The 20,169-nt window shown below is 36.4% G+C and overlaps 1 protein-coding gene across 1 annotated transcript in view; it reads right to left on the bottom strand.

Moving 5' to 3' along the window:
- The window catches only part of PFKP (phosphofructokinase, platelet), a 146,069-nt gene that overhangs the window by 20,327 nt on the left and 105,573 nt on the right, over positions 1–20,169 (bottom strand). The window contains 5 exon segments of the mRNA XM_053713842.1: positions 11,439–11,591; positions 12,423–12,510; positions 12,650–12,720; positions 14,544–14,690; positions 18,126–18,143. Of these exon segments, the coding sequence (XP_053569817.1) occupies positions 11,439–11,591; positions 12,423–12,510; positions 12,650–12,720; positions 14,544–14,690; positions 18,126–18,143 (477 nt within the window).

The following is a 20,169-nucleotide window of genomic DNA, read 5'->3' as shown; positions in this document are numbered from 1 at the left end:
GTAGTTTATCTTCAATCAAAAGTTTGTTATTTTAAATGGTACCAGAGTTGTACTGTTTTTACCTCAGGCAGAAATTAGAAGAAGTGTTTTGCCTGAGGTTTTTGATGATCTTAGCAGGTTGTAACTAAGATCCACTGCTGTTCTCACACATAACTGAAGAGTATTGGAAAACTTCAGCTCAGGGAACGGCCTGCAGAATCAACTGCCTTGAGGTATGTTCAGTATATTTTTTTCTAGAGAGATAATAAGAAGTCTAGAAAATGCTGACAGTGCCTGATATATTTGAGGTAAGCCTGATTGCAGTGATTTAATAACGACTGGCATCATGCTTGCAGTAAAGGGTAATTTTCATGTTAATTGCTCTTATGACTTAATATATTAAACGTTTACATGAGTTATATGGAACGTTTTTTACTAAGGGTAATAAATCTTGCTTTGGGGCCTAGTTTTTCCACATGGCTGTTATTTGACACCTAGGAGTAGTTTTTTAGGCCCTCTGACTTTCAGTGCATGGTGGGAGGGGCCTATTTTTGCGCTCTAATTGCGCAGTAACTTTTACACTCTGAGACATCCAGCTTCCCTGAAGGAGTCCCCTGACATATTGGACCTCTGTAAAGGGTTTTTGTGCCTACAAAAGTCGTTTTAAGGGAAGGTAGGAGCCACAGTAGAGCTGTGGCAGTTTGCCTGTGACTGTTATAACGGTTTTTACCGTTTTTTTGCTTCGTTTTGGAGCCTGAGGGGTCAATCATCCATTTGCAAGTGGGTGCAATGCTATTTTAGTCTAGTACATACACTGTTAAAATTTCATAGAGTTAACTGCTTTTTTCACTATTTTGCAGTTTTTGTGTTTGTTTTTTTCCCTTAAAGGCACAGTACCGTTTTTTATATTCTGCTTTTTCACATTAATTAAAGTGTTTTCAAAGCTTGCTGGTCTCATTACTAGTCTGTTAAACATGTCTGACATAGAGGAAACTCCTTGTTCATTATGTTTAGAAGCCATTGTGGAACCCCCTCTTAGAATGTGTACCAAATGCACTGATCTTACTATAAGTTATAAAGATCATATTCTGGCTTTAAAAGATTTATCACCAGAGGAAACTGACAAGGGGGAAGTTATGCCGACTAACTCTCCCCACGTGTCAGAACCTATAACTCCCGCTCAAGGGACGCCCGCTCAAGAGGCGCCAAGTACATCTAGCGCGCCCATAGTGTTTACCTTACAAGACATGGCAGTTATGGATCATACCCTTACAGTGGTATTGTCCAAACTACCAGGGTTACAAGGAAAGCGAGACAGCTCTGGGGCTAGGAAAAATACAGAGCACTCTGACGCTTTAGTAGCTATGTCTGATATCCCCTCACAATATGCAGAAGCTGAGGAAGGAGAGCTTCTATCTGTGGGTGATTTTTCTGACTCAGGGAAGATGCTTCAACCTGATTCTGATATGTCTACATTTAAATTTAAGCTTGAACACCTCCGCGTGTTGCTCAGGGAGGTTTTAGCTACTCTGGATGACTGTGACACCATTATAGTTCCAGAGAAATTGTGTAGATTGGAAAATACTATGCAGTGCCTGTTTACACTGATGTTTTTCCAATACCTAAGAGGTTTTCAGAAATTATTACTAAGGAATGGGATAGACCAGGTGTACCGTTCTCTCCCCCTCCTGTTTTTAAGAAGATGTTTCCCATAGATGCCGCTACATGGGACTTATGGCAAACGGTCCCTAAGGTGGAGGGAGCAGTCTCTACCCTAGCTAAGCGTACAACTATCCCCGTCGAGGACAGTTGTGCTTTCCTAGATCCAATGGATAAAAAGTTAGAGGGTTACCTTAAGAAAATGTTTATTCAACAGGGTTTTATTCTACAGCCTCTTGCATGCATTGCCCCTGTCACTGCTGCTGCGGCCTTCTGGTTTGACTCTCTGGAAGAGGCTCTACAGGTAGAAACCCCATTGGATGATATACTTGACAAGCTTAAAGCTCTTAAGCTAGCCAATTCATTTGTTTCTGACGCTGTTGTTCATTTAACCAAACTAACGGCTAAGAACTCAGGTTTTGCTATTCAAGCGCGTAGGGCGTTATGACTTAAATCATGGTCAGCTGATGTTACTTCAAAGTCTAAGCTTCTCAACATTCCCTTCAAGGGGCAGACCCTATTCGGGCCTGGACTGAAGGAGATCGTTTCTGATATTACTGGAGGAAAAGGTCATGCCCTTCCTCAGGATAGGTCCAACAAATTAAGGACCAAACAGACTAATTTTTGTGCCTTTCGAAACTTCAAGACTGGCGCAGCATCAACTTCCTCTAATACAAAACAAGAGGGAAATTTTGCCCAGTCCAAGCCGGTCTGGAGACCTAACCAGGCTTGGAACAAAGGAAAGCAGGCCAAGAAGCCTGCTGCTGCCTCTAAGACAGCATGAAAGATCAGCCCCCGATCCGGTAACGGATCTAGTAGGGGGCAGACTTTCTCTCTTCGCCCAGGCTTGGGCAAAAGATGTCCAGGATCCCTGGGCGTTGGAAATTGTGTCCCAGGGATATCTTCTGGACTTCAAAGCTTCTTCCCCAAAAGGAAGATTTCACCTCTCACAATTATCTGCAAACCAGATAAAGAGAGAGGCATTCTTACATTGTGTTCAAGACCTCCTAGTTATGGGAGTGATCCACCCAGTTCCAAAGGAGGAACAGGGGCAAGGCTTTTATTCAAATCTGTTTGTGGTTCCCAAGAAAGAGGGAACCTTCAGACTAATCTTAGATCTCAAGATCCTAAACAAATTTCTCAGGGTCCCATCCTTCAAGATGGAGACTATTCGAACCATCCTACCTATGATCCAGGAGGGTCAATATATGACTACCGTGGACTTAAAGGATGCTTATCTTCACATTCCGATACACAGAGATCATCATCGGTTTCTCAGGTTCGCCTTCCTAGACAGGCATTACAAGTTTGTGGCTCTTCCCTTTGGGTTAGCTACAGCACTAAGAATCTTTACGAAGGTTCTGGGGTCACTTCTGGCGGTCCTAAGGCTGCGGGGTATAGCAGTAGCCCCTTACCTAGACGACATTCTGATACAGGCGTCGAATTTTCAAATTGCCAAGTCCCATACGGACATTGTTCTGGCATTCCTGAGGTCTCATGGGTGGAAAGTGAATGAAGAAAAGAGTTCTCTATCCCCTCTCACAAGAGTTTCCTTCCTGGGAACTCTGATAGATTCTGTAGAAATGAAGATTTACCTGACAGAGGCCAGGTTGTCAAAACTTCTAAATTCCTGCCGTGTTCTTTATTCTACTTCTCGCCCTTCAGTGGCTCAGTGTATGGAAGTAATCGGCTTAATGGTAGCGGCAATGGACATAGTGCCGTTTGCCCGCCTACATCTCAGACCGCTGCAACTCTGCATGCTCAGTCAGTGGAATGGGGACTACACAGATTTGTCCCCTCTACTAAATCTGGATTAAGAAACCAGGGATTCTCTTCTCTGGTGACTATCTCGGGTCCATCTGTCCAAAGGTATGACCTTCCGCAGGCCAGATTGGACAATAGTAACAACAGATGCCAGCCTTCTGGGCTGGGGTGCAGTCTGGAACTCCCTGAAGGCTCAGGGCTCGTGGACTCAGGAGGAGGCACTCCTTCCGATAAACATTCTGGAACTAAGAGCGATATTCAATGCTCTTCAGGCTTGGCCTCAGCTTGCTGCGGTCAGGTTCATCAGATTTCAGTCGGACAACATCACGACTGTAGATTACATCAACCATCAAGGGGGAACAAGGAGTTCCCTAGCAATGTTGGAGGTTTCAAAGATAATTCTATGGGCAGAGGTTCACTCTTGCCATATATCAGCTCTCCATATCCCAGGAGTAGAGAACTGGGAGGCGGATTTTCTAAGTTGACAGACTTTTCATCCGGGGGAGTGGGAACTCCATCCGGAGGTATTTGCACAGTTGATTCAACTTTGGGGCAAACCAGAACTGGATCTCATGGCGTCTCGTCAGAACGCCATGCTTCCTTGTTACGGATCCAGGTCCAGCGATCCCAAGGCAGCACTGATAGATGCTCTAGCAGCGCCTTGGTCCTTCAACCTGGCTTATGTGTTTCCACCGTTTCCTCTGCTCCCTCGTTTGATTGCCAAGATCAAGCAGGAGAGAGCTTCGGTGATTTTGATAGCACCTGCGTGGCCACGCAGGACTTGGTATGCAGATCTGGTGGACATGTCATCCTTTCCACCATGGACTCTGCCGCTGAGAAAGGACCTTCTACTTCATGGTCCTTTCAACCATCCAAATCTAATTTCTCTGCGTCTGACTGCTTGGAGATTGAACGCTTGATTTTATCAAAGCGTGGTTTCTCCGAGTTGGTCATTGATACCTTAATACAGGCGCGAAAGCCTGTCACCAGGAAAATCTATCATAAGATATGGTGTAAATATCTTCATTGGTGTGAATCCAAGGGTTACTCATGGAGTAAAGTCAGGATTCCTAGGATATTATCCTTTCTCCAAGAAGGATTGGAGAAGGGTTTGTCAGCTAGTTCCTTAAAGGGACAGATTTCTGCTCTGTCTATTCTTTTGCACAAACGTCTGGCTGAGGTTCCAGATGTTCAGGCGTTTGGCAGGCTCTGGTTAGAATCAAGCCTGTGTTTAAACCTGTTGCTCCACCATGGAGTTTAAATTTAGTTCTTAAAGTTCTTCAAGGGGTTCCGTTTGAACCTTTGCATTCCATAGATGTTAAACTCTTATCTTGGAAAGTTCTGTTTTTAGTAGCTATCTCCTCGGCTCGAAGAGTTTCGGAGTTATCTGCTTTACAATGTGATTCCCCTTATCTAATTTTCCATGCAGATAAGGTAGTGTTACGTACCAAACCTGGTTTTCTACCTAAGGTGGTATCTAATAAAAATATCAATCAGGAGATTGCTGTTCCGTCACAGTGTCCTAATCCTTCTTCAAAGAAGGAACATCTATTACACAATCTTGACGTGGTTCCTGCTTTAAAGTTTTATTTACAAGCTACTAAAGATTTTCGTCAAACATCTGCATTGTTTGTTGTCTACTCTGGACAGAGGAGAGGCCAAAAGGCTTCAGCAACTTCTCTTTCTTTTTGGCTAAGGAGTATAATTCGCTTAGCTTATGAGACTGCTGGCCAGCAGCCTCCTGAAAGAATTACAGCTCATTCTACTAGAGCAGTAGCTTCCACATGGGCTTTTAAGAATGAGGCTTCTGTTGAACAGATTTGTAAGGCGGCAACTTGGTCTTCGCTTCATAATTTTTCTAAATTCTATAAATTTGATACTTTTGCTTCTTCGGAAGCTATTTTTGGGAGAAAGGTCTTACAGGCAGTGGTGCCTTCCGTTTAAGTGCCTGCCTTGTCCCTCCCTTCATCCGTGTCCTATAGCTTTGGTATTGGTATCCCACAAGTAATGGATGATCCGTGGACTGGATACACCTTACAAGAGAAAACAAAATTTATGCTTACCTGATACATTTATTTCTCTTGTGGTGTATCCAGTCCACGGCCCGCCCTGTCATTTTAAGGCAGGTGTTTTTTATTTTTACACTACAGTCACCACTGCACCCTATAGTTTCTCCTTTCTCTTGCTTGTCTTCGGTCGAATGACTGGGGGTTGGCAGTTAGGGGAGGAGCTATATAGACAGCTCTGCTGTGGGTGATCCTCTTGCAGCTTCCTGTTGGGAAGGAGAATATCCCACAAGTAATGGATGATCCGTGGACTGGATACACCACAAGAGAAATAAATTTATCAGGTAAGCATAAATTTTGTTTTTTAAAGCAGCCATTTTGCCATATTTTGCAGGCATGATCATTTGGGAAGGGTTTCAGATGGGTTTATCATGAAAGATAATTGTGTATAAGGTGGTAATTAGGTTTAAGTGTAAAGGTTATTATTACAGTGAGTCTGGGCTAGGTCACTATAATGAAAAGTAGAGGTGGGGCCAGGTCAGCCATTAAAGGGACAGTTAACACCTTGAGATTATAATATAAAATGTTTAACTATGCATAATGAAAGAACTTTGCAATATATTTTCATTATTTATTTTGTTCCCTTCTCATGTAATTTAGCTCTGAAGATTGGGCATTTTCTCATTCTCAGAACTTGAAATGCTTCTGACTTCTTAAGGCTAACCCTGCTACATGTATGCCCTAATTGGCTTTATGACAAACTACAAAAACAATGGATTCTATAGTAAGTTTATGACAATGGCTAGTCTTGTTTTCTGTGGACTAAAGCCAACATTGGCTCCTCCAGACAAGGCATTTTGTGGGTGGAGTTTGACTATTGAAAAATTTTTGCAGTAAAAAGGATGTTAATTTGTTTAAAAAATGTTAAAGTGACACTAAAGTAAACATTAAATTTACATAATTCAGAGCATGCACAAGTTCACAGTGTATACTTAATTACTATTATTATCATCTGTTATTTATAGAGCAACAACAGATTGTACTAGTCTGTGGTTGGCTGGTGGGTGTCACATGATACAAGGGGACTGACAAACTGGGAAATAAATATATATTTCAGAAAATAATCTACTACTTATTTGAAATTCAAAGTAAGTGCTACATTATTGCCTTTTTGTTATGCACTTGTTAATTATGAAATTGTATTGTATTTAATGGTCATTTATATATCAACAGAACAGAAATTGAAATTACAAGGTGTTTAGTGTCCCTTTAAATTTATCGGGGGGGGGGGGGGCATGTAGTGGAGAAGCACAATACAGAGGATCATTTATTTTTGATAGTCAAAACGTCCAAATTTAACATTCATGATTCAGATAGAGTCATTTTAAAACAAAGTCCAATGTACTTCTATTATCAAAATGTGCACAATATCTTTATATGCATACTCTCTGAACCCCAAGCTCCTGCTGAGCATGTGCAAGATTTCAGTTTATACATATATGCATTTGATTGGCTGATCTTTGTCACATGATAAGGGGCAGAGAAAAAGGAAGTATCTTTTAAATTTTTCAGAAAAAGTTTTATTGCATTGTCTTCGACTACCTTTGCTGCCTTATGGAAGCATCGGCCCTGCCCATCTATCATTCTCAATTCTTTTATCGATCAGTCTGACATACTCTTGCCACGGCCTATCCTAATCCCTATCGTAATCCTTGGGACCACTTTTCTATTTTCATTTCTTGCAAGAAAGGCTACACCGTGAGTTACCAGCCCTGATATGGTCAATGACCCTGCTCAACCAACTGTTTGTACTGGTTTTAGCTTGTCCTTTTAGCAGTCACTGTAATAAGTAGCCTAAAGTTTAATTAAATTGCTTGTTAAAGCTAAAAGATATATATATATATATATATATATATATATATATATATATATATATATATATATATAGGTATTGTCAGATGTTAAATACAACGTACTCTTGTTGGATAATTGTATAACCCCCAACACTTATACATATACTGTATATTTAAATAATATTACACAGAGCATAGATGTACACTTGCCCAATCACAGATCTGTAACAATTTACCAATAATGAAATATACCACTGAGAACTGGCTCTATTAAAATATGTGTGAGAAGCTATATGTCTATCTATCTATCTATCTATCTATCTATCTATCTATCTATCTATCTATCTGTCTGTCTGTCTATCTATCTATCTATCTATCTATCTATCTATCTATCTATCTATCCCTGTGTGTAGGTGTAAATATATGCAAATGATAGCACTTAATTATACAGTTAAATTGTGTTTCTGGTGTCAGTATCAGATTAATAAAACTATATCCTTCTATATGGCCATTTAATAGTTTTTTTTATGTTTAAATACATGTAAAGAATACTGAAGGACTTGGTAAGTATATTGAAATAGCATTATCAGACAAAGTCTACTCCTATATTTCAGCATGTAGTGACAAAGGTGTTATTATTTATTTACACAACACAAAGCATTTGATACATTACATAATATGGTTTTATAACCTTGAATAAAACATGGATTCTTACCTGCACAATAGCATTGAGTGCAGTGTCGGCGCCAATGCTCAAGTCAGTACCTGGTACATTATTGCTAATGGTAGCAGGCAATATACACATAGGGATGCAAAACTCCGGATAGGCGGCTCGTGCTTCTGCTAACTGCAGCATACTTTCAAAAGCCTGAAGCAGCAGCACAGACACTGTTAGTAGCTAATAATGTGCTTGTGCTGAGCGGTAGTGGATCCTTCTGTGTGTGTGTTGGGAGGCTTGGCTTCCCATAGGCATTAAATTAAATTGCAACTTGCTGCAAATGCATTAATGACTCAGTGGGCATCAATAAAGTGCCCAAATAATAACAAAAATAAACATGAAAACAGTGCACTGGGATCACATTGGAGCAAATTATATCTGAAGTAGGTTTGGAAGAGTCATCATGCAGTATTAGTGCAAAGAAAAAAGATTAAGCAGCAGCATATTGAAGGACCAGCGTGTCGCAAAAGCATAGCGGAAATCAGCAAATGTGAATGAATCAAAAGCGTTAAGTTTTGGGCAGCAGATTAATATTTGGGCTGCAATAATTTATCTTAGTAAAGTATAATCATTAAAGAGTACAGGTTTTAATCAGTTCAGGAATCAGTAGTGTTAAAAGAGTTTAAAGTGTGATTTAGAGAGCTGTGCAAACACATGGCCAAAATAAACAGTACATATATATTTGATTTTTTATTATATCCATGGTAATATCAGTTACTTTTTTTGTGTTTTAAAGGGACATGAAACCTAAAAATGTTCTTGATTCAGATAGAGCAAACAATTTGGAAAAAAAAAACTTTGCAATGTACTTCTTTTATCAAATGTATTCTATGTTGAAGAGATACCTTGGGTAGGTAGCGGCAAGCGTACACTTTTCTGGAGAAGTACATGGTGGGAAACACTGCTGCCACCTAGTGCAGAAATGTCTAATCTGAAAAAATACATATTTTATATTTCTGAAAGTAATATTTGCTTACATGGTAAATGAGATGCCAGTGTATTCAATATAACAGACCAACCTCTAGAGACAATTGCCTATATACTTTGTTTATATGGTAAAAAAGTAATGTGTTTAGTCTACAGTAATATATTATGCAAACTGACAATGAATCATCCCATGTTTTAACCTTTTTTTATTTCATATGAATCTATGGGGGAACATTTTTTTTTCTATGATCCTTTAAACACAAAATATTTTTTTTTTCTAAATTACTTTTTATTAAATTTATAGGCAAGATTTATAAGTCACGCTCTTTATGACCTTTATGACAAGAGATATATAGATCAATAGATTGATTGATAGACAGACAGATGGACAAACAGACAGAAGGATGGAGGGGCAGACAGATAAATAAATACATAGGGTGTTTCACAACACCATTGTGTTTCCCTCTTAAAATGTTATCAATTTCATGTTCTTGTTTTCTGTGCAAATATTTTACACAAATTCATTTTCAGATTATCAATATCGATCCTTCGAACATTCAGTGACACTACTAAGTGTCTGCTGCATTCTGAACTGCTAAATCTCGGACCTCTGAACAATTTGAAAGGAACCAATCAGATGGTCTTTCCCATGCTTGTATATTATTCCAACTGGAACATGGGAGATTATAATAATGATGAAATCAAGCAAGAGACAAGGAAGTAAGAGCTGACTTGTGTGACATTGCTATCTATTGATAGAATAATATACTAAGGGAAACAGCTTGGACTGGAACTGGTTGTTGGTTACATTGAATTTTCAAAAAAGTCCTAAAAAGATTACATGTGATTATTATTACTATCATTGGAAACACATTTATTGTATATCTAACTTTTATTATTTTGTTTGAAGAAAATAAAGATTGATAACAAAAGCTGTTTGATAGCATTAGTTAGACAAAGATATTCTCTGCCATCAACAACGTGTAAATACTTTCATTCATTGTTTTTATATTTTTTTTTATTTTTAATACAATGAGCATAAAATATTTATCTTGCTGATCATGTTGTTTTTTTTTTAATATAAGTTATAATCAGTTAAGTTTATTTCAACTAATAACATTTGTGAATTCTATATAATATGCAACCAAAACAAATAGCTTTTTATATTTTCTGTTGATTAAATTAGCCAACTATTTCCCGTTTTACCTGTTCCTGTATTTGAGATGAAATGCTGTGAAGTAACATTTCACTAAAGCCAATTACTAAAAAAATGTACATACTTTTAAACAAATATATAAAAGACAAAGGTACAGCCTAATTAGCTAAGCCTAAAATCTAAGAAACTTGCTATACACTAAATGTTATCATGCATAGCTATTAAGTGTCTGTGTGAAGGATACATTAAAGCTTTTAAGGCAAAAGCATTAGGAAAGCGGCATGCAGCAAGCAATACTTACCCCTCTATACTAAACTGATCTTTTATTTACCAGAACAATAACATGCAACCAAATGTTCATCTCTCTTGCATTAATAACAAGTTTCATTTGTCATGTTTTGTCGTATATTTTTATTTAGATTAAATCAATGTAATCAAAGCATTACAATAAAATATCCTGCTTCTTATATGCCAAATTTATTCTTGTAGTTGGCACACACACTGCATTCTATATATTAAAGTGATGGTAAATTATATGTATGCTGACAGTAGATCCTGAATTCAATAGTTTTTTTTATATATAGTGTAATTTATAAAATGTTATTGGAGGTTTGCAAAAACCTTTTATTTATTACGATGTATAAGTTTAATTATTTCCCCCTTCCATCCGTCCTCTAGAAAACTCTTTTTTTCTTGAGGTGACATTTTCACCTCTTATCAAATCGGATTTCAAGCCATATTGCTTGCCAAAAAAAAAGATATTGGAAAGCTGCACATGTGAGTCATTTGGCTAGAAAGATGATTGGAAAAGAGGTGAAAACGTCACAGCAAGAAGAAAAAAATGAGTTTTGTAGAGAGTGGCTGGCGGGGGATAATAAAACGTATACATCGTAATGAATGGCATTTATTAAATTAAACTAAATATTAAAAAACTACAGAGATTCAGGATCTACCGTTAAGATACATACAATTTATCATAATTGAGATTCCTTTTGTGGTATATAATAAGGCAGCGTATTTGCTATAAAATTTAACTTAAAAAAACTTTAAATAATTCATATTAAATTATACTTTTTTGATCATTTTATGAAAATGATCAAATATATCTAATTTGGAATACCACCTGATTCTTTGTCTTCCAATTGTGATTGTTAAAAATATAATAGATTGTTAAAAAAAATATTTTTAACTTTGATTGTTAAAAATACAATGGATTGTTTTATTATTTTAATTATTATATTTATACATAACAAATGGTTTATACCAAAAAATCTATTTCTGATTAGATTATTTCTGGTAAATAAAATATCCAGTTATTTTATTTTTCAAGCTGAAGTGTTTTTGGTTAGTAAGTGCACTCAAACCTTTAAACTTACATCTGTTATAGTGTTCAGAGCAGTATCTGCACCAATGCTGAAATCTGAACCCGGTACATTGTTGGAGACAGTGGCGGGAACCATAACCATAGGAATACAGAACTCATCATATTTCCCTCGGCCAACAGAGAGCTCCAGTAGGCCCAGGTAGGCCTGAGATGCACAAGCACAGTGTAGGGAGGAAAAAGAAGACACAAATCGTTGTAGCAAAAAAAATATATGGGTATATATTTGAGGGAGCCACAGGGAGAGCCATTCCTACTACAGCACACAGATTTAATAAAAAAGGAAACACTACGCACAGCAAAATAAAAATACAACTGTCAAATAATGAAAAGGAAAAAAAACAAGAACTTAAAATGAACAAACAATATAACAATGGACATTAGAAAATATTACTCAAAATAATGATACCTAATTCTAGTCTCGTGGCACATCTTAAGGATACCCAGCTTGTGTACAGTTGAGTCAGTCCATGGCTTGGTCACTGTGGGCTGACTCAACTGTTCTCAGACAAAGATGTCTGCAAACCTGCCCTGCCAAGGGTCTTAAAGACTTGAATTATGAACCATGTAAATTATTGAATGGAATATATAAATGAAAAAAAAATCTAAAGTGATTTCCATACAAATATAATAATACATTTATTCACTTTTATCAATGTTACATAATTATTTTGCTTTTTTTATGGCATGCTAAAAGTATATATTTGTTTTAAGAAAATGAATACCCTGTGCTAAAGTTATCAGATATTTAAGCAAACAGATAGTGGTTGTTTAACTTAGATGCATTGTTCTCCATTTAACTATGATTAAACTGGCAAAAGTAAATGTAACATTATCAATTATTTGTTGTAAAAATTAAATATATCAAATACATTTGAAATATTTCTTACCATTTGTAAAAACGTAATATTTTGTAATGAGTTGTATTTAGCATAGTGCAATACACACAACATATAGAAAAAATATATTGTAAATGTACCTCAAATCCTCCTATGACCAGCAAAGCATTGATGTTATGCGCTTGAATCTGGTCGGCAATTTTCTCAAAATACTTAGCAGGAAGAGTCCTAAAATATTTATAGAAAAATTAAAATGAGGGCATCATATGCACATATAAATTTTGTATTCAACATACGTTAAAATATGTAACTAGAATTAAAAATGTTGGTCAATATTGAAAGAAAATAAAAAATATGTAGACCTTACCGTTTAGTACCCAGTATTGATCCACCTTGGCCTGTCCAACCACCAACGTCTCCCCATTTTATCTCTTTAATCTAAAAAAAATAGAGTTTATCTACTCACATGGAAAAGTATTATTTTTTTAATAAATTCTGGTTATATAATATATATATATATATATATATATATATATATATGTGGAAAAATGTCACTACAGTTTACTAGTCAGGGGTTAAAAGCTACTGGGTCAAAGATAAAATGTTATAAGTCCACTCAATGGTCTCCATTTATGAAGCCCAAGTTAAAGGGACATGAAACAGGTTGAGATTTGTGCATATCCTAAAAGGGCTAATTCATTAAAAACAGTTTGCATAATAAAATTGTTTAAAAATTGCTGCCAAGTATTTTAAAATAATTTTCAAAAATATGCTAAATGAATTACATAGCTAAGCTGCCTGGAGAAGCCAACTCCACCCCTCTTATCAGTTTTTAGACACAGGCATTGTATTTCAACTGAGTTCACAGCTTCTAGGCTTGCTCCAGCAGATAATCCCTATTCACTTTTTTATTTTACCAAAAGAACAATGGATATAGATACAGCCATAGAAGAAAATGTGTGGGGGGAGTTAGAGCTGTACAATTCAGAAACCAAAAATAAAGGCACTGCAGTATAAATTTTTAGGTAAAGTCATTGAAATGCACATTATTAAATTTTGTCTCTATCCCAACTTGTTTTATGTCCCTTTAAGCAGCGGTCATAAGACCTAAAATGTGGCAGATCCGATACGATTGGGATGATTGACAGCCCCTGGAAGGGCCAATTGGCTGCCAGTGAGCAGAGGGGCGGCATTGCACAAGCATTTCTAGTGAAATGCTTGTGCAATGATAAATGCATGCGGTGATGTTCAGTGGACATGATTCACTACAGCGAATCATGTCCGCTCGACATTTGGTCAATGAAGCCCAAAGATAGGAAATAGTCAAAATGTTCACTCATCCACTGCAATTTTTTACTCGTCTGGGACTAGTGGAAGTTTCAAGCTCTGTATTTTTTGCATAGTAATAATAGTATATCAGCAAGTATGCACCACATTGCAAAATATCTGTGTACAAAATAAATGTTTAAAAACATTTTAAAATATTAAACAATGTTTGTACTGTTTTACAATCAAGGGACATATCCCTTGAAAAGCACTAATTATTCTGCACTGATAAAGCAATCACTTAGTAGAATGTGGCAAGGGGGAAGGTTCTAATGTCTACAGGATGCACAACAGCAAAGGAAGAACTGCACTTAATTTCACAAAATTCATTTAAAAAGTTGACTGCAATGTTTATTGTTTCTATTACATGTCATTCAATATTTTTGGAAGGAGTTCAATTTTAATGTCTTTAATTGTGCTTTGTCCCACGTTCCCTGGAGAGGCCAAAAAGCAAATTGAAGATGAAATATGTTATATCTCTAAAATATATTTATGTCTAAGATTGTTTAATATTTGTGATTGCACAACTATGACCTCCTAGAAGTTTACAGAATATTTTTCAAGCTACAAAGCCTTATTTGGATGTTAGTAAATCCATCCCAAAGGCTACAATCTAGCTTGCTCATTTCTCAATTGTTGAGCAATACCGCCCCCGGCTCACTGGCAGCCAATCAGCCACTAGCAGGTGCTGTCAATCATCCCGATCAATCTGCCACCGTTTTGGGGGCGGACAGGTTAAGGAGCACTTTCTTTTCATTGAGCCTGAAACATAGGGCTTTCAAAGCAGCAAGTGTTGCTTGATAAATGGAACCCTAACTCCTGTCCTTGTAGGTGAATTAGAGCTGGACACACCTTGGATTATTTCCTATTTAAAAATTCTTAAGAAATATCTATTACCATTGGCTTTATTAAAAAAAACAACAATCTATACTAACCTGTCCATTGGCAAATCCTTCAAAGCCATCGTTGACAGCGAACATTTTGTGTCCTTCTGTTATTCCGACTCTTACGGCAGATCTCACTGCTCCATTCATACCGGCAGCAGGTGCTCCCACATTTAACACAGCCACATTGAAATTACTCTACATGAGATAAGAATGGGAAGATAAATAAATGACAGATTTCTTTTGAGGAATAAAAAAAGTAACATACAATGTGAAGCAAAATAAATCATAGCTTTAACATAGCTGAATAAAAGTAGTAGAAAATGCTGTAAACCACCGTACGGTATCATCAGTCATAAGCAAATCACTGCTCTTAAAATAGAATAGCTAAAGGAATATACAGCAATAGTCGGTTAAAACAGTTTCCTGAAAACCTAAACGCAAAAAAACAATGTAAAGAATCTGTGTTCTTACAATAACATGGGATTCTCTAGTCATTCCTATTTCCTAATCCCAGTTAGATAGAAACAGACGGTTTCATATGTTTGGTTAACCCTGACGAGAGTCTTTTTATTTAAATAAAATTAATTCTTCCCTTTGCTATTCACTGTTTTCAATAAAGTTTATTTAAAACAACAACAAAAAAAGTTTATGTATGACCATGAAAGGTATAAAGTATATAAATTAACCTAATGTAAAACATATAATTATTTTTTTTCTTTCATGATTCAGATAAACAGTTTTAAACAACTTTTCAATTTACTTCTATTATCTACTTTGCTTCATTCTCTTGGTATCCTTTTTTGAAGGAGCAGCAATGCACTACTGGGAATTAGCTGAAAGCCAATGACAAGAGGCATATATCTTCAGCCACCAATCAGCAGCTTCTGAGCCTACCTATGTATTATTTTTAACAAAGGATACAATGAGGAACAAAACAAAATAGATAATAGGAATACATTGGAAAATTATTTAAAATTGCATGTTCTATCTAAATCATGAAATAAAAACAAAACTGGGTTTCATGTCTCTTTAAATCTCACTTTCCAACTCAATATATACATTGGGGGATATTTATCAAAGGTCTGGCGGACCTGATCCGACAGAGCGGATCAGGTCCGCCAGACCTCGCTCAATGCGGAGAGAAATACGCTCTGCGTATTCAGTATTGCACCAGCAGCTCTTGTGAGCTGCTGGTGCAACACCGCCCCCTGCAGATTAGCGGCCAATCAGCCGCCAGCAGGGAGGTGTCAATCAACCCGATCTTACTCGATGGGGTTTAATTGCAGAGATGTCTGTCCGCCTGCTCAGAGCAGACGGATAGGTTATGGAGCAGCAGTCTTTAGAGCCTGCAGACTCGCCAGAAACACGGGCCCTCAAGCTCCATCTGGCGCTTGATAAATGGGCCCCCTAATCTTTACATAAAAAAATACTTTACTTTAAAAAAACAAAAAACTTTATTGCAGTAGTCAGGTCTAGGTTTTATGCATTAAAATGAATATCATTTAGAGCAGTGCTTTCCAAACTGTGTGTCGTGACACGTTAGTGTGTCGGCAGCAGTGTGTAGGTGTGTCCCTGCTTCAGCACTAATTTCTTTTAATTTAGATTTTTTTTGGGGGGGGGGGGTTTCGACTTTTCCACCTGCCTGCTACGCATATCACATGGTTGACATGTGATTGATACCTAGTGGGTCAAAGATCATCTTAACCTATTAGCGCAGCTCAGTGGGAACTAAAACTATTCCCATTGGCGGCACATTGACTCCTGACTGCACATGTAGTCTCCTCAATCGGCTTGTGACTGCATGTGTAGTCAGTGAGTGGGACAGCAGTGTGTTTGCAGTGCGGGCAGTAGTCAGTCGGAATCGCAGAGCAGAAGTCAGTGGGTGTTTTTTTTGCAGCTAGCTCCCAGTAGTGCATTGCTGCTCCTGCTCTTGATATATGGATAGGAAGTGGAAGCTTAAAAAATGCTTGATGATGAAATGCAAAGTGTCTTTATCTAATATTCCACCAAATATTCAGAAACTGTGTTGGTCCCATAAACCTCATACATCCCATTAAAATAGTAAGTAGCTATTGGTGTTATTAAAAAAATAATAATTCTTGCACACACTTACTGTTACTTGTAAATACATTTTGATATTATTTAATTTATGTATGTGTCCGTATCTCTTAAAACAAGTTAGTTTAACCTCCTGTTTGCTGTTTTAACTGAATTACAGTGTCGCAAAATGATGTAGGTCTAAAAAGTGTGTCACCAACATTAAAAGTTTGGAAAGCTCTGATTTAGAGGAATGATAATATTCACAGTTAAACCACAAATTGCACAAATTGGTTATGGGAAATATGTCACAAAGTATACAAGAAAGTACATTTTAGTCTAGCTACAGCCAAGCCATTATGTTATAAGTAAGCAAAATGCAAGCATACAGGAAATGAAATGATCTGATTAGTTATGCAAACACAATTGTGCACATGTAAAGGAATAAACAGATTATAGTTTGCAGAACAATCATTAGGTTCAGCCCACAGGAAGTGACATCATCATTTGTTAAACGCCTTTCTATCTCATTGTTTTCTCTTTGCTGTCTTCTCAAACATGGCTAATCTCAAAACTTACTTTTTTTTCTGTGTCTCATAGCAATACACCCCCTGCCTCATATCTCTCCCCTTACACAGCTGTCTGCCTACTGAGGGTTTGTTTCTATTGAGTCGGTAAAAATGTCACCGTAAGCTCCCAAAGTGTCTGACAGCTAAAAGTAGTTTACAGCTCCATTTTAGTACCAGGTTTCCATTAAAATATTTTGCGCATTGTGTGCAGTTGCTCTTTTCATGTTAACATTGTGTTAACGGTTTCACCCGACATCACAGTTCTTGAAAAATCACTCCATAACAAGTGTGTTGCTATGGTAACCCGACAAAAATAAAGAAAATATTGTTAATTTAATGAAAAATAAATTATTTTTGGTTTTATTACATTTTAAAATGTATTGATATATGTAATATTTAGTGCATAGGCCTAGTTGGAATTATGGAGAAATGTGCCTGATTATATTTTTACAAATATTGATATTTAAATAGGAACATAACTCCAAATACCTTGCCCAGCAATGAATATTACATATAACAATAAAATTATAAAGTGAAACCTCAATGAAAAAGAGGCCTCAAAAAAGCATATTTTTCCTCTTTTACACCTAGCTAACCCTGCCGTAATGTTTTCGACTTTATCGACAGTTTACAACAGTGTTTTAACTGTTTGCGCTTTCAATGGAATCTGGGTGTACATTTGCGCTTTTTGCCTTCTATTATTTTCTATGGGACACATAATTTTTTTGTCTGGCAGACGGACCCTGGCTACCTATAATGATGCAGCCTCACAAAAAGCCAATTGCGGCTCAATAGAAACGAGCCCTGGGTTTGCACAAATTTCACTCCCACTCACTCTCCATAACAGAAATAAATAAACAAAATATACTATAATAGATTAGTAGTCAGTCAGTAGATTGCTTCATGCTCATAAGCAAGCGCTGAGATTTTTCTGATAATTTAATGAGAGTTTGAATGCATGCAAAAAAAGCATATTGTATTCAGTCTCTATACAGCGTTAAGGTCTATGCAAATAATTACGTACTCTATATGGGAGGTTATCCTGTTAGAAAGAAAAGGAGATTATTACACAGCAGACTATTTCCTGGTGAACTGGCAACAACCTTTTGTAGTCTCCTAGACACTAAAATATCCATCTGTCTGTCTGTGTTTGTGTCTGTCTGTCTGTCTGTCTATCTGTCTGTCTCTATCTATCTATCTATCTATCTATCTATCTATCTATCTATCTATCTATCTATCTATCTATCAATCTATCTACCTGTCTCTATATTTTATCACTGCAGCCAGTGCATTTCTTGAGATGATACAATATCCCATTTATAAGATGCAATATACAGACATCTTTACATATTTTATAATCTCAATAAACTCATAGACAGACATTTGGGTTTCTATTGTGTTTTTATTGTCTCTTGATCTACCTCACTGAAAATGTATTTTTTTCACTTGTTTTTCCTTGAATCATAAATTTCCAGCTTCTATTACAGACAGCATATTAGAACACGTTTTGGAACAAAAAAATACATTTGGAAAATATTTTTGTCAGCACTGGATTTTGATAAGCGAAGGGACAAAATTCAGATAAAGCATATAGTTTTAAACAACTTTCCAATTTACTTATATTATCAAATTTGCTTCATTCTCTTGGCTTCCTTCATTGAAGAAGCAGCAATGCACTTCTTGGAGCTAGAAAGGTGAGCCAATGACAAAGGGCATATGTGTGCAACCAATGAGGAGATAGCTCCCAATTGTGCATTGCTGCTTCTGAGCCTACCTAGATATGCTTAAAAAAATACCAAGAAAACAACACAAATTAGATCATAGAAGTAAATTGGAAAGTTTTTTAAATTGAATGCTCTATCTGAATCATGAAAGAAAAATGTGAGTTTATTGTCCCTTTAATGTTGTGCTGCCTTCTGTAAAAGGTGTTTTAGCATTTCCCAGGACTCGGTGTTTATTGTTGGCCTAAGGGATTATATAATGCACCATCTGTTTGTAATCAATATAATGTGCGTTAGATATAATGTTATCTGATTTGTTCCCCTGACAACATTCAGTGTTTCAGAAAATATGAAGTAGAATGATAAAAAAAGTAGCTTATTTAACTGGGCTATTAAAGGGACATGAAACCCAAAATGTTTCTTTCATGATTCAGATAGATAATTTGGTTTTAAACAACTTTCTAATTTACTTCTATTATCAATTTTTCTTTGTTCTCTTGGTATCTTTTTTTAAAGCTTAGGAGCTGGCAGAAGATTTGAAAAAATGTTATCCATTTGCAAAAGCACTAAATGGTATCACAATATCCTAACATGTGGTGCTTCAGATGCCTATTTAGTAGGGAAGCACCGAACTTTTGGCCACAGAAGCGGTTCGGCTGATAATTGCATTTTTGGTTACTTCGGTATTGGTTTTTTTTTTTGCCTGTTATTTTCTGTAAAATTATTGTGTAGCATATTTCAAATGTGATGCTAGCCTAGAGCTGATGTTTAAGTTCATTACTTGAGCTACTGTTTTGCATATAATAATAGTTTTCTAGGACCATACTTCATTTGGATAATTGGTAAAAAAACTGTTAAATCTGATTTTGTTACACATAACTAAATAAAGAATAATAATAATGATATTTAATATTGTTTTAAGTAGGGATGCACTGAAATTTCGGTCGCAGAAACATTTTGGCCGAAAATAGCATTATCCTTTTTTTGTTTTTTTTTGCCTGTTTTTTTTCTTGGTAAAATTGTGTAGCATATTATTGTTTTAAGATATTTTTTGTCCAATCTTAATGTGTTACTTTCAATAAAAGTGTGGTTATTTTATTTTATTGCTTGAAGTTTTTTTAATTAGATTTATTCATTAAATAGTCTAATTATGCAAAAAAAAACAAAAAAAAAATATTTTAAATTAATTTGAAGAAAATAAAAGACATTTTTGGTTTCGGTTTTAGGCCAAGTGCATCTTGGATTTTCGGGTTTGGTCCAGAATTTCCATTTCAGTGCATCACTACTATTTAGGTATCTCTTCAACAAAGAATATCATGGGAATGAAGCTAATTTAATAATAGAAAA

The sequence above is a fragment of the Bombina bombina genome, chromosome 5 (assembly GCF_027579735.1).
Source record: "Bombina bombina isolate aBomBom1 chromosome 5, aBomBom1.pri, whole genome shotgun sequence".
NCBI classification, from domain to species: Eukaryota; Metazoa; Chordata; class Amphibia; order Anura; family Bombinatoridae; genus Bombina; species Bombina bombina.
Note: the sequence above shows the minus strand (reverse complement) of the source record. Positions and strands in the feature narration are given on the sequence as shown.